General features: G+C 41.7%; 1 protein-coding gene across 4 annotated transcripts in view; it reads left to right on the forward strand.

The window, feature by feature from the left end:
* LIN28B (lin-28 homolog B) overlaps positions 1 to 20,610 on the forward strand; it is a 100,185-nt gene that overhangs the window by 9,276 nt on the left and 70,299 nt on the right. Inside the window, exons 2-3 of one of the 4 annotated variants that reach the window (XM_032101343.1) lie at positions 988 to 1,036; positions 7,668 to 7,855. In XM_032101343.1, coding sequence (XP_031957234.1) covers positions 1,003 to 1,036; positions 7,668 to 7,855 — 222 coding nt within the window. In that variant the 5' untranslated portion in view covers positions 988 to 1,002. Of the gene's footprint in view, positions 1 to 987; positions 1,037 to 6,453; positions 6,731 to 7,667; positions 7,856 to 20,610 lie in introns of those variants that run through there. The other 3 variants (XM_032101344.1, XM_032101345.1, XM_032101346.1) reach the window with 3 other exon arrangements.

The raw sequence follows: 20,610 nt of genomic DNA on the forward strand, positions 1-20,610 counted from the left end.
GAAGAGGTCTGGGCTTATATCTAAACAGGTTGATACTGCAATTCCTTGTTCCTTTTTGATGGGTTTTAGTTAATGTAGATTGTTCAAAAAGACATAAAAGCGTGACAAGAGGACAGGCTTGTGGCAGGTGAGTTTGTGCATGCTCCTATCTATTCAACCCTTATTTGTTAAACAAACTGGACAACCTAAGTAACAAGAATACTCCAAAACCAAGATATTTTCCTTAATGCTTCATGCCATCTGCAGCGGTTTTTTTTTCTGGGTGATATTTTTGTTGACATTATACAAAATAAGCCAGGTCTTTTTCAGCTAGAGCAAAAGTACACCTTTCATGAAGTTTCAGTCAAGTCACACATTGTATTTGTATGACTGATTTTGTTTAGATTGAGACCTAGAATTTAATATCATTACACACTATGCTCTGCAGTTTTATCAATCATAACTAAAAGCATTTTTCTGTTGATATTCATAAGTTGGCATTGAGTGGCACTGGCAATTTTGACCATGAAAGAATCTTGGAGAATTCTTTTTATTGGCTTTTCTTAAATCACACGGTATGACTTCATTGTTTAATATGTACAGTTTAAGCATAGTAAAGACAACTCACTAGTTCTTAGGTTACCTATTGCAATTAAATATTGATAAAGGAAAAAAACACCTTCCAATACTCTGCAAATCTGTGTCTTTTCCCACTGTTGTCATCAACTGCGTAGTTTTCATAAGAGACCAATGAAAGGGGCAATGCCTTTACAATGCTGGGGCGAGTGGGGGGAAAGCAGCACTTGATTTTTTTATCTTATGCCTTGGTTATCTCCTGGTGGTTCTGATGAGCTAGGTAAGTCTCAAACAGTAGGTTTACAGGTCACTTCATAGAGTCAGTGCCCTGGCATTTTATGGCGTCCTAATGAGCCGTTGAACTGGAGATGAGATAATTACGGTAACTCTGGGACAGTGTACGTGGTACTGACTCCAGCTCTCTGATTTTAGGTTCCTCAGAAGACGATGAGGTCATTCAAGAAGGTCTCCTCAGGCTCAGGTCAGTCTTCTCTACAGCGTCTTGTGTGGCTGACTGTGTATCTGTAAAACTGAGGGACTGCAGCACTTCTGTCCCGCTGACTCTGATGAACGTCATTACTGGGTGGGAGGGGGAAGAATTGCTAATTTTGTGCACAGGCTTCAGAGTTCTTGTTGGATGCAGTCTGAGTGCTCTGCTTCTGTAAGAAAAATAAACAATTACATAAGGAAAGTTTATTTACAGTAACCCCATGTCACATATCTGTCGCAAATGGTGGGAGCCCACGGGTTTGTATGAGCGCTGCGGGACCACCACCCGATGGGCGCACACACCTCAGTCGCTGACTAAAATTTATACTCGTGGAGTTATTCTCGTGCTGCTGTCACATTACCGCCACGCACCTCCTCCGATCGCGACGCCTCACCAGGGCCGCCCGTCCAGCCCCCTTGCCCGCCCGTCCAGCCCCCCTGTCCGTCCGTCCAGCCCCCTTCCCGCCCGTCCAGCCCCTTTGCCCGCCCGTCCAGCCCCCTTGCCCGGGCGCCCGCATGCGCGGGCCGGGGCGCGGAGCTCCCCGCGGAGCGGCGCTGCGCGCCCGAGGGAGGAGCGCGCATCCCGGGGATACCCGTGAGCCTCCCGCACCGCGGGACGCGCTCCCTACAGCGGTGGGCGGCCTGAGGCGGGCGATGGCAGGCGCCGGGTGTTGCCTGTGTGCTGGGGCGGGAGAAGCTGTCCGTGTCACCGCCGGGCTGGCGCAGGCGAGAGCGCCTGGGCAGTTGCCCGTCGGGGGAGGATGCGCTCCCCGCTGGGACACGCACACCAAGCCCCGGTGCAGCAGTCCCGCCTGAGGAGACGGGCAGGAGCGAAAGCTCCCGAGGCGCGGACTCGCCCGCTCATGGTCCTTGCCTGCCGAGCGGGGGACGAAGCGGTGACACCGGGCCGTGCGGCCGGTCCCTCCGCGAGGGCCAGTCTTCCCTGCGGGGCGTTAGCACTCTAAGACGGTCTCCCGCGACTGCTTCCAGAGCCTCCTTAAATCCCCCGGGGAAGCGGCCGCTATCAGTTGCAAATCCGCAGCTGAGAGACGGTTAATGTACGTGAGACCACATCCTGCATCCGAGCTCTCCGAGTGAGTGTCTCCCGCGTCCTCCTGCCCGCGGGTCATGCGCGGGATCACAGTAATTGACAGTATTTTTAGGACTCCCCCGCAAACCGCCGGCACGGCCAGCAGAGATGCACGGACGGCAGAGCGAACCCGCGCCGCACCCACGGCCGCCGCTTCTCGTTTCGACTGAAAGTGCCCGTAAAGTTCGTGCTTGAAACCGCGCTCCGGCCCCCAGTTCGAGCAGTGGTGCCTGCGAACCTCGGCGAGGGCCGCCCCCTCCCCGTGAGGGAGCAGAGGCGGACTCCGGGCACCCAGGAGCGCCCGTCTTGGGTGTGACGGCTGAGGAGCGCCGGGAAAGCTAAAAAACCGAGCTCCTGCGGCGGGCGGGAGTGAGGGGAGAGAGGCGCTTTCTGCGCCCTGAAACTGCATTTCCCGAAAAGAGCCGCGGTTCGGGACGGGCGCGGTGCGAAGGCGCCTCTATAAAGCCTGTAACTTCATACCCCGCAGTCGCACGTCGGGCAAACCCCGTCCCTGCTCGATCCGAGCCGTGGCAGCGCGCAGTTGGGCCGGCGCTGTGTTTTGTTAACAACAACAACAACAACAAATTTAAAATTGCATATTTTCTACTATCAATGCACGCGATTAAAAGGGAGGGTAATAAGCCCGACCAGGGGAGCTGGCGGTGTCCTGAGCGCGTCCGACCCTGCTCTCCCAAAGGCGCGGGAAGGCACGCCGCCACGTCCCCGCTGGGAAGCCAGTGTTAAACAGAAGCCCGGTGGCAAAGCTCGACTCTCGCCCTGCCCTGCGCCCGGGGGCGCGCAGCGGTGGGAAGCGGCCTCTTCTCCCCGCGAGCGGCACAGCCGCGCCGGGAGCGGGGCCCGCCGGGCTGGTGGCCACCCCCGCCCTCGACCCGGGCGCTGCGCGGCGGCGGAAAGGGAAAGCGGCTTTGGCGCCCAAAATGTAGGTGAGAGGGTTTTGGCGGGAACAGCTCCGCACCGGCACAGCCTCCCGCCCGTAGGAGCGGCGGGAAAGGCGCCCCTCCGACCGCAAATCTAGGAAGAGCCGGTTTCGGTAGAGACCGTGTAGAAAAACACGACGGGCATCCTATTCGGTCCAACATCGGCGGGGCGGCGCGGAGCAGCCAGGCCCGGGCAGCGGAGGAGAGGGGGCAGGGGCGCCCCGGCGCCGTCCCTGCCCCTCCTGCCTGCCCGTCGGCGAGGAGCGCTGGCTGTGCTTTGAAATGGGAAGTGGTGGCAGCACCCCGAGCTCTGCTTTCAAGTGTAAAACACGCGTTTTGTTTCAAATGCACATGGCTCCGTCGTTTGTTTGGATTTTTGTGGTGAGGGTTTTTTCCTTTTTTTTTTTTTTTTTTTTTTTGAGGTGGGAGTCTGTTTTGAGAGGCCGAGTAGTGGTTTTGGGGGTTTTTTTTTGGGGGGGGGAGGTTGTGGGGTTTTTGACTTATTTTGGTTTTGTTTAAGGGAATAGAAGAAACCGAAGTTAGGACTTTAAAAGTTTTAGGAAGGTGACAAATGGGAAATCCAACACCACTGGTTTTGGTTACATAGTTTCAAGCGAGCTCTTGCTCTGCATGTAGGAAGACAATGATTCCAGCTTCCTATAATTGTCTTCACCAAAATTAGCATCTCTGTAGCGAAATACAAGGATAGAAATAGTTGGTGGGGGGTTTTTTTTAATGTCTAAACCATTACCATTAAACTATTTTTTTTCCACGAACTGGCTTGTTCCGTAGGGGTTTTTTTTCCCTCTTCCCCCCTCCCCTTCTTTCAGAATGAATTTTGGGAAGGGTGTTGGTTGGGGTTGGGGTTCCTTTTTTTTCTTCTTTTTCCCGGAGAGTTCCCAGCTGGCAACAGCTCTCTACCTTCCACAAAACTTGAAAGGCTGATGTCCCTTGCAGGAAATGAATGAGTCGATAACATCTGACACCGGTGACCAGTCCAGTGACCCCAACCTTAATTCCACTAATACTGGAGGCCTGAAAATCTCAGTAAAGACACATTGCAAATCCCACCTCCCTCCATTTTACAAAATCTGCACTAATTTTGCAACATAAGAAAAATTTTGCAACCAATATATTTACATTCATTTATTTACGTGGTTTTGTAGCCTTTCATTTCTTCATCGAAGAACATATTATACTGAATTTTCTTTTCACTGAAATTTGCTAACAAGACATTTTGTCCATGTAATGAACTCAATCAACTCGTTTGTGTCTGTTTAACCAATATTCTAGGCTCCAAGGGGTTTTTTATAACAAATGCCGGTAAAATAAATAAATCTTTAAAAAATAAAGACTCTTAAAACTTTATATTAAACGGGTACTTTCTGTCTTTTCGAGTGGAGGGGCAGAGAGATCTTGATTTTATAAATGTGCCTTTCTGCCACAAGAAACGTAGTCTCGGGCACTTCAAGTAAGAGGTGTAAGGATTGTTTTCTTCCGGTATCTTAATTTCTTGTTCATAACGGAGGTGTCACGTGTATTAAAATCTCGTACATTTATTATAAATTAGATATCGTCCGGGTCATAAGATCCAAGCATATAAAATTACTGGAGATTTAATATTGTAAAATAATCGCTATTGTAAGGGGGGAAGGGAGGTTATGAGCCAAAAGAGGTGGTATGTTGCACGAATGCGTAAGGCAGGTCAGTGTAGGAAGTCGACCTCACTGTTGAAATAACCTATAGGAAATTTACGGTTGAAGACTGCAAAGGAATTTCAGGATTTAAAGCTTCTGCTCCACTTGCCAGGGTGCTTGTATTTGTACACTCTTGCCCACCCTCGCTTCTTTCTTGCAAACGATCACACGGAGCCTCCACCTTGGTGTTTCACACAGAAATGAGGCGCTAGCGGGGGAATTGACGCTTTCCTGAAAGGCAACAAAAGGAGTAAACAGGCCCATGGGGGCAAAGGCGTTCCCCTTAATTGGGCAGACTGATCGACGCCACTTCGCAAACAACAGCAAGTGCTTTGCAAATGCATAAGCCCCTTGCATTCAGGTTCTGCACGGATCAGTTTGTTGCCTTGGCTTTTGTTTGTGTGTCCTTGGGATAAGAGAGGATGCTGGGGGGAGGAGGGAGGGGGCTAATAAGAAAGTCAGAGTCCAAGATTTAACAAGATATGGGCAATGTTTAAAGGAGATATATTATACACATACACACACACACATACATACATATAAAAAATACCGGATGGAAAGCGAGGTTAACGCGAGTAGATGGTGATGAGGACAAAATACTTTCATCTGTATCTTTACACTAAAGGAGATGGACAGATGGAAAATAAAACTAATTCTCCCTAATTGTTTGTTTATTTTTCACGTTTATAAAACATTAAAAGCATTTGGCCATGCGTCCAGCAACGAGAAGGGCTGGAGGGCAGGGCCATAGCTGTGTACCTGTGAGCGCGGAAGGGGAGTGCCTTTGCAAAGGGGCTGCTACTAAGCCCGTTACACATCACACATTTTTTTTCCGAATTGGATCCCCAACTCCCGCTGGCAGTGAAGACTTAAAACAGCAGTCCCCGGTCAGCGTTATTTCTCCCCTCTTTGTCCTCTTCCCCCGAGGCTTTTTTTTTTTTTTTTTTTTTTTTTTTTTTTTTTTTTTTTTCCGCCCTCTTCTCCAGTAAATCCCTCTCTCTGTCAGTCCTCTCCCAACTGCTGATTGAGGTTCACTCCAATTCTCGGCTTGAAAACTGGGCTCTTATTTAGGAAGTCATTAATCACATCCCCTCCCCCGGAAAGAGATGGCGGAGAAACCTGTGAAGTACAATCCCTCGCCCCATCCCCCCTCCAGAAATGTTGTGAAACGCTAGATCTCCGCACATTCTGGGGCATATTAAGGTGATATCGCGTTTCCGGCGCGCTTTTAATTTGAATGCGAAATTAGTAACGATCCAGTTGCGCATCTGCCCGCGTTGTGCGCAGAGGGTGCCACAGATGCCTGCCGGCGCTCCCCGTGCGTGTCTGCACACACGTGTGTCCCTGGTCCGCGAGCATCTCGCCCTGGTGTGCGTGCGCGGAGCCCGCCTGCGGTGGGCACAGATACCCCCATAATCTCCTCCGCACGGCCGCCCTTGCGCGCAGCTGTTGTTCAGTGGGCTGTATCTAGAAACACACGGATCTTCCTACGGATTTGTGCATGCACGGGAGGGCAGAAACCCCAGAATAATACGTCATCTCGATTTCCCGTAAAGAAGCGTGCAGATTAGCTGTCCGAAAAGGAAGGGGGGGAAGAAAAAAAAAAAAAAAGCGCCGTGTTGGAAATTTCTTGTTCATTCATAAATTATTTTGGTGTGTCAGGCTACTTGAAATGGCGATTGGCTGCTCCTGCCTCCTGCCAACCCCTTAAGGATCCGATGCGAAATTAGTAGCAAGAAAGCATGTAATTGACCGAGTCACGTGTGCGCAGGGGGCCAGAAACGGAGCGAGAGAGACGGGAAAAAATCAAAAGAGGGAAAGCACATTAGACCATGCGAGCTAAATTTGCGATCGTTCAAAATCAGGATGTTAGATTAATGCAGAAGACCACTTCGATCCACAGGGAAAGTTTTCATCTCACGAGTTTGGAGCAGAGGGCCCGTGGGGCAACATGGCCGAAGGTTAATTTTCTTTTTCTATTGTTTTACTATGATTTTCGCTCGCTCGCTCGCTCTCTCCCCCTCTCCTCCCTCCCCCCACCCCTTTTTAACCCAACTATGCATTACCCTTTTTTAGCAGCTCGCGCAAGGGGGCTTTCTCCAAACCCATTGTTACCCAGCTCAGAAACTGTTCCGTACCGCCCACACCGATTCACAACTTGAAAAGCTTTCAGGGGGCTATTGTTTGAATTGTTCCTGTTTGATTAAGCACAGTTGCAGTGGTGGGATGAGAAAACGGCCGTACACCTGTCCCAACTTTAATCGAAAGTTTATTCCAAGGAGGGATGGATACACTTTGGAAAATAGTGGTTTCGGCGCTGCATATGCAATAACCAGTTGTGCAATCTACCCAATTTTGCTTATTCTCTCTCCTCCACCCCTCCTCGGCCGGCCTCCCCCCTCGCCCCCCCGGTTCTGCGCCTTGGGAGGAGAGACTAATTGGGCTGAGAATTTCTGTTGAGAAATGGGATCGGTCTTAAACCAGCAATATTCAAGTAAAGTATCGCGTTCCGTGCTGTAATGTGGCTGAAAGATGGAGTTAAATGGAAAAATACACGTATGTACAGAAACGTGGGCTGCCCTGGGCTCAGAGAGAGGGAAAGCCTCCGTGCGCAGTGTTTCCTCTCTGTAACCTCCGGTGATTTAATTTTTTTACGTATTTTGGGGAGAAGGTTGTTTATTTTACGATTTAGGAAAGATACGCACTCTTCGCTGTTTGCTTTTTGATTTTGTTTTGTTCGTCCCCCTTTTTTCCCCCTGTTCCGTTTGTAGTAACTCCTCTATACAGCGGCAAAAGGATGTTACCAGAATTTAACTCTTTGCTTTGCATCTTGTTCCTCTCTTCCTTCTTTTTCTCCCCCCTTCCCCCCCACACCCCCCGCCTTTCCCTCTTCCTCAGCAGGGGCGAGTAAAGGTGGAGACGAACCCGGGAAGTTGCCGGAGCAGGAAGAAGAGGAGGAATCCCAGGTTTTGCACGGAACCGGCCATTGCAAATGGTTCAATGTGAGAATGGGATTCGGGTTCATCTCCATGAGCAACCGAGAGGGAAGCCCCTTGGAGTCTCCAGTTGATGTCTTTGTACACCAAGTAAGACCCGTTTTTGTCTTCTATCTCAGCCTGCCACATTTGGTTGAGCTCACAGGGACTCCGGTTTTATGTGAAGAGAAGTAACCTATTTTTTTCTAGGTATTTAAGTGTATCTGTAGTTAAAGAGCTGCCCTAGGTAGTGGTTTTGTTGGCAGTGTACAATTTGAGTAAATAAGGTCGTTAGATTGTGCTTAGTCTCTGTCGCTGGTGATTTGTGCAAGGGGATAATGTTTCTTCATATCTTCCTCCTAGGTTAGAAAAGTCTCCTGTGGTTTTTATTTATTTTCAAATGTCACACTTTTTAACAAGGTTTATCATTTGTCACCAGACTGATCAAGAGCAGATATGCCTTTCCTTGGAAACTGTTTAAAATCAAGCTGGGAAAAGGATAAATAAATGTCGGGTTTCATTCAGATAACATTTGAGTACAGTTTTAAACGGTTTACTTGTAAACCTCGAATTACTTTTTAAAAGCTCATCTGAGATTAGTTAGTGAAATTAAGACATAATTATAGTGTTATTTTGCGGTAATTCAGACCTGTGAGTGTCCCTGTGGTGATACTCTGAAGCGTGTATGTGGTTTCACCGGTTGATTTTTAATTATTCCTTTCTAGGGAGAAAAAAAAAAAGTAATTATTTAAGTATTCAGACCAAAAGCAGTGTCTCTGTAAGGCTGTTGGGGAGACAAGGGGTGTGTATGGTCCATGGTTTTATTTTTAAGCACAACAGCATGGATGGTTTTGTGTTTTGAATGTGGAAACTTTTACTTTCATGTAAAAGAGTTTCAGATGCAAAATACGTACAAAATGATAAGGGAACTTTTTTCGAGATCTGTACTGTGTTTTTTGAAGAAGGAGCATGTGTAGACCTTCCCTGCTCCTTCTGTAAGTCTCCCGTTGCAACAAGGCTATTTTGAATTTCACCTATCTTCTCTGTGATCAGAGAAGAGAAGAGAGGAATCAGGTAAAGAGACCATTTTGGGGTTGGCTAGGGCCATGTTAGGGAGGCAAAAGGCATCTTTTTACGTGGTTGTCCATTTTCTATGACGTTTGCAATGACGGTGAAGGGGGTGTTCCATGATTATATAGTGACTCTCTTTTAATGATGCATTTGGTGGCCCGGCTTTATTCTGCAGTAACTTTGTCAGGCTTTTTTAAAGCATACACCTCTGATTAGATTAGTAAAAAGGTAGCTGAAACTTCTAAAGAAACTGCTGCTGTGGCCTGTTGCCTTGCAGTGTGTGGTGGGGTGGATTTCTGGTCTTGCTGCCTTACATGTGCCCTTGCACCTAAGGGCCTCCACTTCAGTATAGTTGCTTGCATTTGGAATTACGTACAAGGTGTAGAATCCGATAGTGAACTCACTAAATTCCTACACTTCCTGCTTTGTACTGGCATACAAGCTGCCCCCTCTTTAAGCTGCTGCTTTTTCTCATTAGAACTGAATGAATGAAACACTTATCAAATAAGGAGCAGTCTTCGTCCTTTTTCCCCTTTTCTTCCTTTCTTTATATCTTTTTAAGTCATGAAGTTGCTCTTTACAGTTTTATAAATTTACTTTAGAGATAAACACCCCCTTTTTTTTAAAGTAACTTTGTGTTAATGTATGTCATTCTTTTGCTTCTTGAATTGTAGAAGACAAATATTTGAAACATAGCAGTGCTGTTAATAAAAAACACATTTGGAAACAAAGATATTCTTAGAGTTGTGGAAATAGAGAAGTATTGAACTGCATGATAACCTGATACATTTAAGTAATACTAGACAAGGTTTTCGGTTTCATAATGGAAAGTAGTCATAGAAAATAATAAAGTAGTAGTAAATTTGGAAGTCTCTATTGAGTTGTGTCCCCTGAAGGAGGGGAAAAGAAGGAAATGTTAGACAAGTTTGTTTATTACAGTTTAATAATCTACAACTTATCCATACCTTTGGGTTTCTAAGACATACCACAGTGTAATGCAGTGAAAAATACCGTGTTTCATTTCATGTTAACTGTGTGCCTCAGTCATTTTGAGTTTACTTAGAGATACATCTTACTGAGTGAAGTTATTATTAGTATTTCTTACAGCAAAGAAAATAATGTTTCTCATCATTTTCTTTCTGGTGAAGTCTAAGGTGTATATATATAACTTCATGGTGACATGAATCTTCTTTCCATCGGTTTTCTGTGTAATGTAATGGGGGAATCTATTGTGTTTCAGAGTACGTTTTAGATAATTGATATTGCTACACAGAATGCTTTGTGTTAGCTAACTAGCTGACCAGTTCTAGCAGTAACAGCCAGAGCATAAAAATGTCTTTAAATCTGTAATGTTATTTAACAGTGCTGCTTGTACAACTGTTGCCTGCACAGTGATTGGACCCTATTCCTATTGGTTTCATTAATCTGAGAAATTTTGTCATGTGAAGGGTCCTTTTTAAGGCAAAGATGTTAGTTTATTAATCTGTTGAAACAAAATACTACTGTTCAAAACTGCCTTGAAAACACTTCATCATTTATGTGTGCGCAGATAGCGTTGCATGCATTCATTCACTCATTCTGCAGTGTTTGTAGCTACTAGTATAATTTTATAGAATTAGGCAGTCTGAGCAGAGGAGAGAAGCTTCTAGTTTACTTAGTCAAAGTCCTGTCAAAGCTAGCTTGAACCCTACAACAATATTTTTACTTTCTTATCTTACCTTTTTTGGTGAGGTTATGCCCAGTTTATGAGATCTTGCTATAAAAACTTACTGTATGTCAAGTCAAAATTCCTGTAATAGTTTAAGCTCATTATACCTAGACTTTTGAGCTTGCAGTAAGTAATTTTGCTTTCTTCTTGGAGTTCCCCTTTAGCTGTGTGTGGATTATACTCACATTTTTCTAAACTGAGTGCTTTGTTAATTGTATATATTGGTACATTTTTAGAGGACCATGCTTTTGTTTGGACTTCTCTTCCCCTTCACCCAATGAAAGACCTGTTCACAAAACAGCTGCAGTATTGAGTTTTCAACCCTGCCTTTTAAGTCCCTCCTTTGGTGTTAATAATTTTGATTGATCTTCTCTGAACTACCTTCAGACTGTTGTTACACTTCTGGTAATGAGGTACCTAGAGCTGGATGCATTATTTAAGGCAGAAACACGTCAGCCATTATATATGTGCATCTGTGTGTCTACAATGTAATTTGGTACACTTACACATACCCACACTCTTTTCCTTTTTAACTTTATTCTGATACAGCTTATATCTTTAAGTTGTTTGTTTGAGTCATTCAGGGTCATATCAAAATTATAAGCTCTAAAAACAATTTGATTTTTTCAACAGAAGCCATGCTCAATGCAGCAATGTGCCAAGTCCTGTGTTTCTTTTGGAAAAAAAAAAAAAAAGGAAGAGTAGCAGTGATAGTCCTTTGTAACATTTTTGAATCCACTGAATGTGCACCTTACTGAATTTAGCTGAATATTGTCATATGTGCTCTTAGTAGGTTACCATGGAATGAATAAAATAGCTTGTTTCTCTTTTGTGATGTGAATTTTGGACCTAGTTATGTGTGAGTGACTCTTATTAAATTTTAGAAAAAGATCTATTTGTCAAAGGGTAAAGCAGACTGGAGAGGTGAAGTGAGGGAAACCTTTTGTGGTGCACATGAAAAAAGGTTTTCAATGCAAAGAACTAAGAAGAGCTGAAGTTCTCATAGAATCAGAAAAGGATAATGTTTGTTAAAACTTCTTTTGCACATTCAAAATTGTACCCAACTTAAATACGTACTACTTTTTTTTTTGGATGGCAGTAAGGCAAAAATGCTGCATATTCTTTTTTGCACACACTTTGTACAGATCAAGTTAGAAACAAATCTCTTTTCCTTTGCCTAGCATGAAGCCCAGATGTTAAAGATGATAATGGACTGTAGGGTGCTGAACGTAAACAGATGCAATTAAATATGCATTTGTGAGTATCAAGGGTTATAAATTTATGTCTGTTTCTCAGTAATGTAGTTTTTCAGGATGGGGTGGATTGTTCAGTTTAGATGGAGTTTGTTGGGACATGGCTCTGTGGTCCAAAATTCTTACCACAATAAGGGATTGATACAGGATTTCTGAACTGGGGCTTTAAACACGATCCTTCTTTGGGATCCTCTTTTATGAGATGGGGAGAGGAAGGAAGGGAGGAGCAGCATATAGGAGCTGGTGTATTTTGTTTTCTCATTAAAAGGAACATAGTTGGCTTGAAAATTTTCACTTTCATCTGAACTTTCTTGCTGTTGCTACAAGTTACTGTTACTACAAATTTTGATAAAAATGGAAAACACCCTTTTTTCTTTCATTGAGTGCTTCTGTACTGCACTATCATTTGTGTATTATAAATATTGCTCTTATTGTTTCAAGTACCTATATCAAAAGAAGGAAGAAAAATTACTGAGACTATTTTGACTATAAACAGAAGAATAAATGGAAAATGAGACACATAAGCAGCATCTGAACAGTCTTTTCCCTTAATGTGACCAACTGTCCTTTTCAATGATGAATCAGATGCCCGTTCTTTGAATTCCTAGTTTTTAGGCATAGTTGAACTACTTTTTCTAGGACAGAGTAGGGCATGGCATTATACACTCAATGCTGACTTTCTTATATTGTGAGCACATGTGATCCCGTGCTTTTTCAAGGATGCATTCATTCTTTTTCATTTTTGTTTTATTGGGAGCCTTTAAAAACTATTTAATTGCTCAGGATAACTGGAAGTCCTGGGCAAGCAAGTGGGATCATATGTTTAATATGACATAGGAATGTCTATTTGGACTGTAGAAGTCTTCATGCAGAGTATGCTATTACAGACTTGTCATCTTTGACGTCTGCTGGGGACCAGGCAGGCCCAGTCCTAATCAAAACAGAAGTGGCTAGCAGGATTTAGGGAGGGAGGCTGAGGAAGGAAGCGAACGGGGAGTAAACGTGTGTCTGCAGTGAGCATGTGTACGGGAGATCCGACAGGGATCAGACGCGGGTGGCAAAGTCTGCTCAGCAGCCTCAGCGCATGTAGTGTCCGTAACGGGATGGAGCTGCTGGAGACCCGGAGCCAAGCTCTGGCACACACCAGCTGGGCTGCAGCATGCAGAGAAGTGATGGGGACCACTGATTTGTGGTGTGGAGCGCTACAGCACTGGGATTTTTTTTTTAATAATTTATTCTGTCTACTAATTACTGTACAAGTTAGTATCGTGTATGGACACATAGATGGCAAAATACTTCCCTGACAGCTTGATGGTTTAGGATGGTTGTCTGAAGAAACTAGCAATTTGGTTGTTTGAATTATGGAGCTGCCATCTTCTGAACCTTCCAGAGTTCATCTATTTACCTCTAACCCAAACACTGTAGTAAATTTTTATTAGTAAATCTATGTAGTATTTAGGTGAATGGCAGCACCATTAAACCTAAGTGATGTTGAATCAGATCAGATTTTGCTGAAGAGTTTTAAGCCTTGCACGTTAACAAGCAGAAGTCACAAGTGGCCCAAAGGCAGAGGGCTGCAGTGGGACAACTTTGTCTTAAGAGGTGTTTCCCTCTTTGGCAGAGCAGTAAGTGCACCCTTTCCAGAGCACGCTATCATCCTTTTCTCCAAGACTGAGGAAGTTGTGCACAGGGGTTGGGATACTGGAAGGAAGAGGATATTTTGTCTGGGACACAAACATAAGATATCAAAGCAGATACATGAACCGAAGCTAAAAGGAAATGAATTGTCAAATTGGGAAAAATGTTGTTATTGTTGCTTGTTCTGGTTTGCAACTACCTTACTGAGGTAGTAGGTATATTTAGAGACATCCAGAGTTTTGTTTCATGCTCTTTACAAAATATACTCCCATGTAAATATTGTTTAATTCATCTGCCTTAAGTAAAGTAATTGCAGTACAGGCCTTCATTGCAGTAAAGGCCGGCCATATTTCCCCACTAATCAACAGAAGCAAAATAAGGCCCACCAGGTTCTACAAAGGTATATACAAGTGACTGTAAAGATGTCATTTAAGAAAGATTCTAGGAACTACAAACTAGCGGGTAAAGACCATTTATGGTGTTTGTTAAAACCAACACAAATAAATAAGGACATACTGTTTACATTTTTAATTCCCTGTATGTAGGGGTGCTGGTTTTTTGCCTTTTTTAAAATCAGCTGCAAGTAACCAGGACTGTTAGAGAGATATTATGTGATGCATGGCTCTTTTTAAAGGACAGTTCTTCAGGACAGATTTGGACTGGCTTTTGCTTGATGGATATCACGGGCGAAAGCAGTAAATCCTTAAATTGCTTTTACATCAGCAGAGTATCACTAAACAACTCTGCATGGAAGGTGGGGAAGTGCTTCTGATTGCTTGAGCCTATTTAGTTGGAGAAACTGGTGTCCAGGCTTTTCCTCAGATTAATTTGGCTGGTTCTGACTTAAAATGGAGGAGGGGTTAACTGCGTGGGAGATAGCTAAAGGGAATTCCAGATCCCCTCTCCAGAGGTGGCTTGGCTGCTTGTGGAGCAGCTGTGGAACTTGCTGCAAGCTTCAGAGTCTGCTGTACTATGGAAAACTGGCACTGAATTTGATTTTTTCCTAACATGCAAAGCTGTAACATGCAGCAGTTCAGCAGCTGCTCTGCAAGCAGCCAAATAAGGCTTTGCAGTAGCAGTGTGAGGTGAATAGGTGGAGGCTTAAACTCCTACAGCCACCCTTCTCGGTGGGTATCCTACGGACATGACTTGACTTTTACATTTGACAGCAGTGCAGCTGCCTCAGTAAGCCTCAAGACCTTTTCTATCACTCTTGTTGGTCTAGGATAAGTGCTTGTGGGACTGCATTGCAGACTCAGCTGGGGAAATGTTTGTATCTGATTTTTGTACCATTTTTCATATCAGAGAATCCCCATGATCCCCACAAATAAGGGTGGGCAGTGTTGGCACCATGGAAGGGTGGCCAAAGGTGCAAGCAAGCAGCAGCCAGGTGAGGTGAAGGTACTGGAGGAAAGAGCTGGAAGCTACTGACACAGAAATGCAAATGAAACTGCAGTCTCCTGGTGCAAAATAGCAGAGTTCTCGGGTTGCCACCTTCAGCTGGGGATGGAGAGACGACAAAAGTGATAATGACTTTCCAAGAAAAAGGGCACTTGAGGGTAGTGGAATGAGTACAAGCATCTGAGCTCTCTCTGGAAGTGAAATGTTTCAGGAATCTTTGTGTCACACTTCAGTCTTCAAGTTTCTCTTTTTCTTGTTTAGTGATTACAGTTCAGTGGTGGCACTGAAATATATTGATTGCAGTTTTACAAAAAGCACTATTTATAAGTCAAAAAAAAAACAGGGAATTTTTGATTCATATAAATATTATGTGGGCTTTTTCTTCTACAGAACAGAAATAAGCATATTTATAGAGCATGTTCATAATATTTTGGATAGATCTTTTTAGCAGATAGGTGAGATCTTAGTGAAATTAGTTGATAATCTGGAAAGTACAGCTCTTTAATTATTCCGTATGTATGGAATTTCAACTTTGAAAATTAAATGCATCCAAACGTTTGAGATTATTTGTGTGAGAGTTTGTAGAATATTCTTATTCTATTATCAGTGCAGGAACCAAGAAAATCACACAGTTTCCATTCCAAAGTTCTGATCTGGTGCTAGAATTGCATTTTTTGGCAGGAGGAAGGCTGGAAAGTTTGGATTCATTTTTTAGCATCATAAGTCAGTATTTTCACTGGTTAAAATTGTTTAACACATAAAATCTGAGTAAAGGCACATGTAATCAATATTTGGAGTGTATGAATTTATCTACAAAGTCAAAGTAGTATTTCATGACTACAACAGATCTTATGCTCTGTCAGAAAACACAAATGTTGTTATTGTATTCACAAATGTGTAATTCTCATCAATTTAGCTGATAGTGGCTTTCCCATCAGAGATAATCTGTTCCCAGAGAGGCCTTCTTTTAATTTTTCATGGTAATTTTAAGGTATGCAGTGTTGAGAGAATTTTTTTTCTTGATTGTTTTTATAATAGTGCCACATGAGGCTACTTTAACATTTGTGTTACAACTCTCTGTTTATGGTCATATAAATATATGCACCAAAATAAACCCTGGTCTGAAACTGAGACTAAAAGTGATGGCCACTGTGTACTTTAAGGAGATTAGAATAAGCATCATTCTGTATTTTTTTTCAAAGTACAGGTGTCTTTAAAATCTCTTAATTGTGCACATGTGCTATAGTTTAAAAAATGTTTTCTTTCATTTTACAGGTGTGTTTTGCAAGGTAATAGTCAAAATCTTGGTTGGTTTTATGAGCTATTTGTAATAATACAATCTTAGGGGAAATAAGGGGATTTAAAAAGCCTCTGCTGACCACATGTAGTAATTTCTGAATATTTTTAGACTCATTGTACTGGAAATACTAGAAATATATAAAAGTAGTAGTATGGAATGTACCTAATAGACCCAAGCTGACTTCTGTAGATGTTGAATTAGACCCCCAACTGCCTCCTCTATTTAACATATATATTGTTATCTCACCCAGTTTAATTACCTGGTCTAAGGCATGCAGATTGTACATCCTGAGAATCAGCCATTTTTGACACTAAAGTGGGATTAGATCCAAGAATTATCCACGAACTTGTTTGCTGCCCTCTTTCCCAGATATTAAATACAGTAGTACATCAGGTGAATGGAAATTTGAGAATTGTTTCAACAGTGAACAAAATTCCTTTTCCTTAATGTAATGGAACTATAACATCTCTTTTCTTCTTGTTGATATTACAGACCTGATGGGCCAAATTCTGCTCAGTACTATCAAGTGAAGTGGTCCTACTGACCTATGAAACTTGTTCAATAAAATGGACAGCATTAGAAGTGGATTTTAAGTCTCTTACATGAATGCTTTTACTGGAAGTATGTGGTTTACAGGCTTTTGTTTTCATAAGGCTGTAAGTGTGCATTTTGTGCTCAAAAATGTGAGTGCCATACTGTGATCTGAGCTGTTCCCTGTACAGCACCTAAAATGTAGAATAGTAAACAGGGTTTGGGTCACTGTTGGTTAATTAAAAGTTGACTAAAAGTGGTACAACTTCTCAAGTTCGTGCATACATATTATGTTATGTATGTAATTTGTATATACTTTTCACAATATGCTACTTTTTTCTACTGTGAATGTATAATATTTAATGCCTTACCCAAATTCACCTGACCGCTCAACTACCAGTCTGCTCTAATGCTAAGGTCTCGGGCTGATAATGTGGGTTTTTCCATCTTCCTGTTGAAAAATTGCTCAGTCCCAAGTAAGTTCCTCACAGTAGGAAAAAGCAGTAGAAGAAGTATGTGAAATGCCCCCAGTGTGGCAAAGACCCCTCACTGTGGCCACAGGCAGGTTCTGTTGAAGGTGAATGTGGTTCACCCTTGCAGTGAAAGTGCCTATGGGGTGTTGAACATTTATTGAGCCCTGTGCAGGGCCTTTGATTTCTAGTAGGGCTGATGGGATGCAGTAGGTACTGGGAATTTTTTTTTAAAAACCTTGTAACTTGCAGTATTGCATATCTGTGTTGATGAGGGGGAGGATGGGAGTCCTGCTGGCTGGATCCTTCATGATCTGTCTTCTTCCCAGGCCCTGATGTTAGGGATGTAAGATACCACTCAGAGTCAAGGGAGAGCACTGACTGGTGGGGAGGAGGAAGTAGTGAACTCCTACTCAGACAGGAGCAGGTGGACAGTTCACAGATTTGGAGACATAGTATAGTCCTCAAATATTTGTAAAAAAGTTTCCATTTCACCACAGTGCTCAACAGGTCTCCAATACAGTGAATAATTCTCATTTGGCTGTGCTAAATCTGCTTTGTTTGCCTGCTTTGTTGTTTGGTTTTAGAGGTTTGTGTGCCTGTGTGTGTTAATTAAAGAAAGCACATTACATTTGTAATAGCTGTTTTATATGAGTCAAAATCACATTTGTTCAATGTTTTCATGTAGCATGATTTGCAGAACTGTTTAATGGGTGGGAAGTGTAGGGTAGAAGTGAACCCTGCAAGGAATGGATGGTTTCTTCTGCAGGGGTCTGTGTGGCTCTAGCATGCTGGCCGGTCTTAGCTAACAGGGCCTCCTGTTTGTTGTGTGTGATTCTGGTTTAGAAACTATTGCAACCTGGGGAAAAAAAAAAAAAAAAGATAAAATAATTTTTACAAGTGTGTTTAATTGGATTCAGGAATTAGTGAAAATTGTTAAAGAAAGACATTACTTGAGGGTGATTGATCTGGATGTGAAGCAGATGCATTAATAAACAAAGAAACTCCTAATTTCTGGTACTGTAGGGAAATTCATATGTCACCATTAACTTTGCAGGACTAGTCACAGAGGACTGTGGGATTGAACTGTAGAGAATGAGAGAGCATTTTTAAGGTGCATTGTTAAGATGAAAACAATATTCAAGATTTTTTAGGCAGAAATATAGTACATCTGAAGATAAAATTTTTGCTTAGATTTGGAGGATTAGGATTTTGTTAGTGTTAGTTCCTGCTTTTGGGAACACTTAATGGAGCAGTAATTACCACATCTTTCACTAAGAAGTGCTTAATTATCCTGGACTATTAAGAAAGTAGGTTATCAGCTTCTCCTCTTAGCTATGCCTTCTCCTCCTCAAGAATTAAAAAAGAAAGTTTACCACATTCCAAAATATGATCTATTGGATTTGAAAATGTTTAAAATTATATAAATTCATGACACTGATTGAGAAGGTTCCTTTAAATTTGATCTGTGCCTACATTGTCTTCAGCAGAAATTATTAAAGACTTACATAAAAAATAAAAATGCATATTCCATTTTATATGTATTTACATTTAGTAACTACCTTTTTCAAGAATACATATGCTTTTAAAATTAATCTGGAGTCTGCTTTGAGCAACATCTCGTTATCTTTAATAATGTAATAGAGAGATCCAGATTCCCCAAAGAATTTTTACATCAATCTTCATTAATTTATTTTTATTGAGCAATTACATATTTTTTTAAATGGCAGATTAATTTATTTTTGTAATATGGTTCCTTTTTTACTGACAATAATCATCAGTAGTTTATTGGGAAATGATAGCCCATTCCATGCTTATGTGGGTTTATTGTTAATCTTCACACAGTACTTCTTTGGATGATCATTCTTTAACTGGTGACAGCTGTAAATGGACTAAGATTAGACTGTTGAAGTGGCTGCAGTTGGAGCATTTGGTGGAAAATGATTTTTTTTTAGTGTTCATTATTAGATAGTATAATCAATGTTTAAGATTTCCTGTGATCTACATATTAATATCTTTTTAATGGGAATCAGTATATTTTTTTAATTATATATATAACACTGACATGTTTTTATAGTTATAATTTGATTTCCTTTTTACTGTATGTCCATTACAAGGGATCTAAGCCAGCACTGGCCACAATAGGTGTCATGAAATGCACCTATAGTATATTATATTGTCTTAAGTGAGTTAATGGCACAAAATTATTGATTTTGTTGCAGTATTTCTGGTTTTAGGATGACGAATATAATCTATTTGTTAAATTCTTAAAAATTAGCAAACCTTAGCTTAGTTTCGGTTTTCTCTCTCCATCTGATGTGCATTTTGAAAGTACAGTATGTTTTAACTAAATTTCAAGGACCACATGTTACTAAGAGATGAAATGTTGAGCCAGGGGGAATCAGTGCAATAGTTGTCAAGGAGTTTCAGTGCATATGCACAGTTTGTCTCAAGGATTTTTTTCTGATCATTTCATTTGGGAGCTTAGATACTTAAACCAGAAAAGCTTGATTAAATAAATGAAAGGGGGGTTTGTGTGTATAAACTATCATTCAGTGGACTTGTTTTTACTATCTTTGTGAGAGCTTTGCAGTCTTTAAAAGGCCCTCAAACAAATTCTATAACAGTATTATTTGTATGAACTTATCATACATGAATGTTCATTCAGCACATTCAGCAGGGTCTTCATTAGTTTAAGCATAGCTGTACCATTTTGTGGACAAGTTTGAAATTCCTGGCATTTCAGGTCTAAAAGAGGACTTGGCAGATAATTATTTATTGATAGTATGTAAGAAACCAAAAATGCGTACTGATCTATGATTTTCTCCACTTAAGTGAACATATAAAAAATTCAGTACAAGTTTTTTGTTACTGTTTAATTCCAGTGATTTAACAAAGTTAATCTGAATTTGTATGTCTTATGAGCATATTGTTCTGGGCACACTAACATTTCACTGCCAAATTTTTAAAGACGATGGACAAAAAGCAAATTGCTTCCTTTTATTAAATCTGTATGGAAGTAAATTATCAAACAATAAGAGACATGCTAAATACAGGAGAAAGACATTAATCCTTGCTTATTTTAATAATTGGTTTGTTGAAAAATACTGATTACATTTTTTAAACATAATTTTTACACATTTACTAAACAAAATAATTTTGTGTCAAAATTATTGAATTATTGAATTATTTGAAATGTCAAGTTTCCATTAATTTGACAAATTTTATAAAAAGCTTTCTGGTAGCAATGTTGCTATTAAAATGTTACCATTAAAAAGCTACATTCAAGTATTAAGACATTAAATCAGAAAAATTAATTTAGAAATTAGGAAAAAAAACCACAATGAAATATTCATTATGAATAGATGCTAATATAGGAAATACAAGGTCTCTTAGATATCTGCGTACAAGCCTTGTTTTCATCTTCTGCCGCATTCCTGCGTGTTTCAGGAAACAGGTTTAACAATGTAGGTCAGTTTGGATTCTGCTGCACG

The sequence above is a fragment of the Corvus moneduloides genome, chromosome 3 (genome assembly GCF_009650955.1).
Source record: "Corvus moneduloides isolate bCorMon1 chromosome 3, bCorMon1.pri, whole genome shotgun sequence".
In the NCBI taxonomy this organism is placed as follows: Eukaryota; Metazoa; Chordata; class Aves; order Passeriformes; family Corvidae; genus Corvus; species Corvus moneduloides.